The sequence below is a fragment of the Myotis davidii genome, unplaced genomic scaffold (genome assembly GCF_000327345.1).
Source record: "Myotis davidii unplaced genomic scaffold, ASM32734v1 scaffold205, whole genome shotgun sequence".
Lineage (NCBI taxonomy): Eukaryota > Metazoa > Chordata > Mammalia > Chiroptera > Vespertilionidae > Myotis > Myotis davidii.
Genome location: NW_006297573.1, coordinates 263473 through 272056, shown reverse-complemented (window position 1 = coordinate 272056; position 8584 = coordinate 263473). Strand labels below are relative to the sequence as shown.

Sequence of the window (8584 nt, the reverse complement as noted above, 5' to 3'; positions counted from 1 at the left end):
GTCAGTGTGTGTCATAGTGACCAGTCATTCCCAGTCCTTCTGCTGTTAGGGTCAGTTTGCATATTACCCTTTTACTATATAGGATAGAGGCCTGGTGCACGGGTCGGGGCCGGCTGGCTTGTCCTGAAGGGTCCCAGATCAGGGTAGGGGTCCCGCTTAAATGCCTGGCCAGCCTGGATGAGGGCTGATGGCTGTTTGCAGCTAGTCACACCCCCTTCAGGGTGGGCATCCCCACTGGGGTCCCTGGCCAGTCTGGGTGAGGAGCTGAGGGCTGTTTTCAGGCTGGCGGGTGACTGAAGCTCCCAGCCTCTCCTGTTTTTCTTTTTCTTTTTTTTTTTTTATTCTGAGATTTATTTACCTCATATAATTGAAACATTGTTGCCGTCACTGGCGCTCCCAGCTTTGAGGCTACGGCCGGCTGAAAGCAGGTATCTGGGGTTTGTTTAGCTTCTATAATTGAAACTTAGTTGCTTTCAGAGCTAGAAGCCGGGCCGCGGCAGGCGGGGAACCTTGGTTTCCTCCATCACTGGAGCAAGCAAGCCTCCTGCTCGCTTCAATAATGGCAACATTGTTGCATCTGGAGCGCAGAGCTGGGCTGCAGCAGTCAGGGAACCTTGGCTTCCTCTGTCACTGGAGCAAGCAAGCCTCATGTTCGCTTCAGCTGTGTGGCTGCCTACCGCCATCTTTGTCGGCAGTTAATCTGCATACCCTACTGATTAGCCAATGGGAAGCCTAGCGGAGGTATGGTTAATTACCATGTTTGTCTATTATTAGATAGGATGGGATGCATCAAAAATGGTAATAACCAGGAACATGGCCTTTCATGGCTTTTGCTAAACCTTCACCTGGTCTTGCAAAAAATATTTCCAAACTTTAGAATTTATTACCTAATTACAACAAGAGATGGTATAACCAATTAATTAAGTTGCCCCAAATCAAATTTTATTTTAAATGATTTTTTTAACATTGATTTTAGAGAGAGGAAGGGAGAGGGATAGAGAGATAGAAACATTGATGAGAGAGAAACATCATTGATTGGCTGCCTCTTGCATGCCCCCTACTGGGGATCAAGCCCGCTAACCTGGGCATGTACCCTGATCAGGAATCAAACCAGTGACTTCCTGATTCATGGGTTGATGCTCAAACACTGAGCTATACCTGCCAGGCTCCAAATTTTAAATTGTGTTTACGTGTTATCTAAATGTTATAGTGGAGTCCTGGTGTGGCTCAGTTGGTTAGGTGTTGTCCCATGTACCAAAAGGTTGCCAGTTCAACTCCTGGTCGGGGCACATGCCAAGATTGTGGGCTTGATCCCTGGTAGGGGGCATGCAGGAGGCAGCCAATTGATGTTGCACTCTCACATTAATTCTCACTCTCTCTCTTACTCTCTCTGAAATCAATAAAAAAATATCGTTGGGTGAGGATTAAAAAAAAAAAAGGAAATGTTTCTGTTAAGTAGGGATTAAATTACTAAGAACCATCAAGTTTTTCTTTTCGTATTTTACTGAAGTTTTTAAAAAAATGTCTGAAGCACTTGTCTGCTTTAAATGTGCAACATTCAAAGCATAAAACTTGCAGATAATGTCATTTAACAGGATAAAACAACCATTATGATATCTATATATATAAAAGCCTAAGCAACCAAACGACTGAACGACCAAATGACCGGTCAACTGGTCACTATTATGCGCACTGACCACCAGGGGGCAGATGCTCAATGCACAGGATCGGGCTCCCTCCTGTCTGGATCAGGCTTCCTCCTGTCTGCATCGGGCCTATGGGGATCAGGCTCCCTTCTGTCTAGATTGGGCCTGCAGGGATTGGGCCTAAACCAGCTATCCAATATCCCCCGAGGGTTCCCGGATTGTGAGAGGATGCAGGCCAGGCCGAGAGACCCCACCAGTGCACTAACTTGTGCACCAGGCCTCTAGTATTATATAAGAGTACAAATATAGATAGATGATAGATAGATAGATAGATAGATAGATAGATAGATAGATAGATAGATAGACAGATGATAGATAGATAGATAGATAGATAGATAGATAGATAGGTGATAGATAGATAGATGATAGATTGATTCCAATAATAATGGAAATGTAGCTAAATATCTAAGACCACATCTGAAAGGTATCTTTTAAACCAGCGATTGCCAACCAGTGGTCCGTGGACCACAGGTGGTCTGTGAGGTCCAAAAGGCTGGTGACCACTGTTCTAAACTACATCCCAATTATCAAAATGGTTAAGAAGAAACCCCACTGAATGTGTTCATTTAGTCCCAGTTAATTTAGGCTAACCTAAACTTTATGCAATCATTCTGCAAATATTTGTTAATCACCTACCATGTGCTAGGTAATAGAACTACACTGGGGAGGAAAATAGTATATACCGGCCATTTGTTTTATATCCTCTATATGAACCAATATATAAATTTCCAGGATCTTATAGTATTAATATTTTTATAAAAATATTTCCCAAAATGTGCATTATTTGAAATCAACAACTCATAATTCAATAATATTCCAAAGAGAAGTTCTAATAACGAAGAAGGTTATCTGGCACAGAAATAAGCCAGCAAAGACGAAAGAGATATAATCTATTTCAGTAATCTTAAATCACACTGCCAAAATATGGAATTTAATGCCTTACATATTGCTTAAAATATTTTCCTTTTAATCTATTCCCGATTGCCTTATTATATTAAAAACAAAAGAATTGATTTTTATATCTCTTGGCATTTTATGTGCTTTGATAGAAGACTTTTTGCTTTATTAAACCACAATGTGTTTAGGCAGCACAAATGTATTAAAATATGCATCTTAAAAGTGAAGAGATCTCTTGCCAGCAGTTTTAATTCCCCATAATAATCAGAAGCTGTAAAAGTACTATAAACTAGCAAGCTGGTAAGCATTTAGGTGTCTTATTGTGACCTTTCCCACCCTCCCCCAAATGCATGAGTCATTTTACCCTAATCATATTTGGGGTACATATAGATACATAAATATTATGTGCCCCATTATTAAATGTAAATTATAATTTTACCAACTAGAAATTTCACATTTCTACTTAATTAAGCTCAATGAGATTAATAGGTAAGCAAAACTACAAATACCTCCATGTAAAGGGAAGGGAGAGGAGTAGAATTGGGAATAACTACTAATATGCATAAGGTTTCTTTTGGGGGTGATGAAAATATTCTAAAATTGGACTGTGGTGATGGCTGCACAACTCTAAATATACTAAAAGCAACCAAACTGAATGCTCAATTGTCAAGCTAACAATGCAAAATATGACACCTCATCTTTGGACAGGAACTACCTACATCAAATCATTCAGTTTTGCCTAAGTCAATGGGTGCCTTAAAATGATTACTACTTTATATAATGTTAATACAAACTAATCACTCCAAAAAACTCTACAGAGGTTCTTATACCTGATAATCCAAAATGCTGAATCCCAAGCCTTTATGATCTTTTACTAGTTCAACAATCTTAACTTCAGGAGACCATAGTGCTAATTCCCCATCATCATCTTCTTCAGTGTTGACATCTACATTGTGATCAGCCTGAAATACAAAAGAAAATATATGCTTCAAACACTGTCCTTTCAATTCTGAAAAGAACATGTCAGGAATCTCATAGCTGCTTCTCAATCTGGGGGTTCTCTTTGGCATGCATAGTTTTTATTTCTAATCTGTTTAAAGGGTCATGCACTGAGGCATATATACTCTAATATAAGATCTTCATGAAAATTCAAGCCCTTAAATATGCAGATTGTTCATATAGTTTTTTTTAATGTAAAGTACCCATTTCATTCAAAGTATTAACACTGACCTCTTATACTTCAATGAGTTCTGTCATCCCATTAGAAGCATAAAAGGAAAAATATGCAATTTAAGGAAAAATGAAAACATCATACAAAGTCAAAGCTTAAAAGATATTTAAGTAGCAATACCTGAATTTGCAGTTATAGCAAGAGACAAAGAAAGATGCTAACACAGAGAGAAACCAGGACAGGACACAGGGAAACCACTTCTGTTGACTCCTAGAAGTTTTCAAGGAAAGACTTTACTAGAAAAATAAGGTGGGGAAAAATCCAAGTCCTTGGGAATCATTCAAATCTAAAAACAGATAAAAATTACTAAGTTGAAATAATGAAAATCTCATCTTGGAGGAAGTAGATTGGCACAACTACCCAGTCCACCATTCTTGGTTATTTCTTCTGACCTCACACCCCCAGGTCCTCCTATTCCAGGCTTCCCTTCTTTCAGGGAGAAGAGTCACTGCCATATGGAATTCGAGGGAATTAAATGATACAGGGTCAATGAGTCAACTATGCAGAGCAAGAGTAGCTGCTTCAACCTTCTGTCTTGATACTATTTATAGTACCATATAGTTGGGGTTTTTTATATGATTTAGCTTTCCTAAAGTACTCTGAATTTCTACCTGAAGCTCAAGAATTATCTTTTTCTTTGTAACCCTCGCAACAAGCTAGAATGAAAACTCTGCAGGCTACCATAGAGTTTACCATGGTTATCCACTCAACCCACAATAGTACCTGGCTCACAACAGCCACTTGACAAATATTTGATCATACATTAATGAACCATCCATCTTTCAGTGGGTTTTCCCTGACACTCTTTTTAATAAAGCTACAGGCTAAATAATAATTTTCAAAAGTAGACTTCTTAAAACTTTGGGAAATCCTAGTAAATAAAATGCAAGTGTATTATTTCTACAAATATCATTTTGAGTGACCTGTATAAGAGAACCAAATTAATGGAATTAAAGTTGGGGGGGAAACTCCTCTAACATGGAAGAGTAAGGCACCATAGCTAACACACAAACACATTTTAATTAGGGTTGGTCCAGACTCAAACTGTCCCTGCAGGACATGGAAAGTCAATATTCAATCCATGGTGGATTAAGTCTAAACATGGGAAAAATTTCTTGGTTCTTGAGTTACAACATTTGAAATTAGTGGGAATGTTCTGGATCAATAACCTCTGTATATATCAGCCTGACGTGAGGAAATGATACTTATAAAGAAAACTTTCCAATAAAAAGTAAAGTTCCAATGGCTAATACAATATGATTGATGTTTTACTGGGGCACTTAATACCCTCACTGATTCATGATCATTAGAATTTTGGCTGAGCTGCCTAAACAGAGTTTAAGAACCTACGATAGCATTGGGATAAATGGAAAAAAAGAGACAGACGGAAAAGAGAGCCAGGATTTTAAAAAACCACATACAATTCTAAAACTGAAATTCATAGGGATTTCAAGGCATTTAAGGTATACAAGATATTATTCTACAACCTGAAATATATCATTTTGATACAATCAATTCTGCATAACTCCTATATTCACAAAATGGAAAGCAATCAACTAATGGGCAGCAAGGCTGACATTTAGCATAATTCAGAGCTGTAGTTTACCCATTGTGGTAAAGTATGACAGATGGGAGGATAGAGTCAGCAAGTTGGTGATTTACACACCCTGTAAGATTAGATTAAAGGCATTTTTATCAACCTTTAGAACAGTGGTTCTCAACCTTCCTAATGCCGAAACCCTTTAATATAGTTCCTCATGTTGTGGTGACCCCCAATTTCATTGTTACAAATTGAACATAATTAAAGCATGGTGATTAATCACAAAAACAATATGTAATTATATATGTGTTTTCCGATGGTCTTAGGCGACCCCTGTGAAAGGGTCGTTCGACTCTTTAAAAACAAGAGTCAAAAAAGTGTGGCATTTGAGTCCCTTCTTTGAAGTATGCTTCACTAAAGATAAACATTTTTAAAAAGATTCGCAATCAGTAATCTACTAAGCACTTCTTATACGCCCAGTACTGAATGAAAACACTATGAGATACAAAATAATTTTAAGATACGGCCTTTGCTCACAGGAGCTGACAATTTCCTGGTCAAGACAAGTTTAAATATGCATCTGTGACTATATGAGGGTGCTATGCTAGACTCTTCTCTCTGTTAGGAGATCAGAAAACAAAGACAGGTGAACTGGAGGAGTCAGGAATAGCCAAAGCTAACTTTCATGGAGCACTTTCCATGGGCAAGGCATGTGACTAGCACTTTGCCTACATTACTGCATCTCCTCCTCACACAAACTGATGAAGTGGCTAAGTACTAAGTACCCCCACTTTTCAGAGGAAGAATTTGAACAGAAGCCAAGTTATTTGCTCAAAGATTCACAATCATTATATGATAGAGCAGGATTAGAGTCCCTATATTTTGAAATTCAGACCATAGGTAGGTAAAAGGGAAGGCCCCATGTGTCTAAACTTTTGTTACTAGAATTATAATCTAGAAGAGTCCAGAAAGGTGGAAATGGCATAAAACATGAGGTTACAATGGCATAAGATGACAAAGCACGTGCTTGAAACTTTTCATAATCTCAATGCTCTTTTAAAAAAAGAGTATAAGAGCATAGAAAGTGTTATTTTATTCTCTGACCTTCTGAAGGTTTTTACAGCAATTTTTAGACTCACTTCAAAATTGGTCATAGATCTTCATATTTTTGAGGCTCTGAAAAAGGGGAAGTCCATTAGATATTCAACAACGTCCTCAACTGATTAAGATGAACTGAGTTAAACTGGGAGCCAAAAGCAATGAGCCCAGGCAAATGCTAGAAAAAGCTTCTCTAAAATCCAAGAGCATGCACATTAATGTCACCAATATTGCAAGGGGGGGAAAAGGGGAAATTTTATGATATTATATGAAAAGTAACAGTTTGAAAGCTATGCATTGTTGTAATTGAGAGCTACTGTAGTAAAAAAAAAAAAAAAGAGGGGGGGATATTTTCTCTCTTTTTATATTGTAACACACTCTTCGGGGCATCCTTGATGAGTGGGCATGCCTGTGGGAACCGTGGTTCACTGATTTAGTACCTCCATCTCAGGAAGAGAGGCTGCCGTGGTCCTTGGCTCATCTACAGAGGCTTCATCATCAAACAACCGTCGACAGCAAACCAAGGTAAAGGGGGGTGGCACTTCCTTAAGAAAGGAGACTGCTTCTCGGCGAGATTTCCCATAGAGCTGCACACCATTGAACTAGAAAGACAAGGGTAAGTCAGAATTAAGGAGGACCCAGATGAAAAACACAAAAAACCCCGGCTTACATCAACCTATCAAAATGAAATTAGGATATAGTTTTACTTTGCCTACAAACAAAGGGCCTAAACTTAACATTATTTTAGTAGTAACTAAAAACATTAGAAATCCTTAAAATTTATAAAAACTAAGGCTAAACCGTTATTGAACTTGGGTGAATAAAGTATAAAATGGGTGCAGAGTACAATTTTTACTGGGTATGTGATCTGCCTAATATTTCATACTTCCATGGCTCCTCCTTTCTATACTCCAATGTTCTATTCTCTCATCTACTTCTACCCATCTCTCCTTAAACACATTCAATATCACTTACAGCCTTCTGAAGACCATTTCCTCTTCTTTTTTCATTTTGTAAGAATAACACAATAGATATTAACACCAATTTTAAGGCTGCTAAAAGCTGTTGGAGTTACAGTGTATAGGTAACAAAATCTAGGCTACTGTCAAAATTTAACCTCAGCTCACAATTTTCTTTCACATCCCATAAACTCTTAATACCAGACTGAGAAAAGTCACTTCGATAGAAAAGTTCCTATAACATTGTATCAGTTCTATTCTTACATGCTCTGCTGACATAGTCACCAATTGCAGAAAGTGTGTCAGTTTTCAAATTATCTATAATAATAAAAGCATAATATGCTAATTAGACCAGACAGCCAAACAACCTTCCGGACTTCCTTCCAGATGACCTTCCAGATGAAGCCAGGGCTGCGAGGGCCGAGCCCCTTGCACGAATTTTGTGCATCGCGCCTCTAGTTTTATATGTTTAAAAGAAAAAAAGATAACCAACTATTCCTTAATGATGAGTAATACTTATCACCAAAAAAATCTAAATGTCATATTCTTTTTAGTGCACAATAGCAATATTTTGCACCAAAGATGATTTATAAAGATGTCTGTTCTAATTTTCCATATATATGACTTTAGCTCAAGGAGCTTGGCCAGTTCTGACGAAATGTCACAAAAAGCTGATCTGTCTGCTGCTCCAAAAAGGCTGAGGCATGAACACAATCCAGGCAACAAATAATCTTTTCACATCTAACTCTGGGACTTCCTGGGAGGGGTCAGCAGCATCATTCGTTTTAAAGACGTTCTGTTTCTGGCATTAATTTGTGGCAGGTGCAGTGCTAATGTCTGCCTTTGTGGGAGGAACCTCTCCACTGAATCCATCACTGCTCAGAGAATAAGAGCACAGTGGGTTGTTGGAAGCATCCCATCAGCACGTGATCTGAGCCCCGAATCAACTGTCCCTGGGAACCACTCTCAGGCCCCTAACATACCAAGCACTTAGCCATCAGGCCAGACAATCTCCCTGCCTCTTAATTATTTACAAAGAAATCACCACATAGTAAAGAGACCCGCATGTGCTTCGGGGAGTTAGCCCTAGTGGAAAAGTAAACACCATCTCCCAAGACGTTCTGACTGACGAAAGGGCCCAGGGGACAGCACG

The 8584-nt window shown here is 38.6% G+C and overlaps 1 protein-coding gene across 2 annotated transcripts in view; it reads right to left on the bottom strand.

The window, feature by feature from the left end:
- Nucleotides 1–8584, bottom strand: part of INADL (InaD-like (Drosophila)) — a 282818-nt gene that overhangs the window by 222474 nt on the left and 51760 nt on the right. For both annotated transcript variants that reach the window (XM_006773216.2, XM_006773215.2), the window contains exons 15-16: nucleotides 6913–7074; nucleotides 3434–3565 (exon numbers count right to left, since the gene is read on the bottom strand). In XM_006773216.2, coding sequence (XP_006773279.1) covers nucleotides 3434–3565; nucleotides 6913–7074 — 294 coding nt within the window. The remainder of the gene's footprint in view (nucleotides 1–3433; nucleotides 3566–6912; nucleotides 7075–8584) is intronic.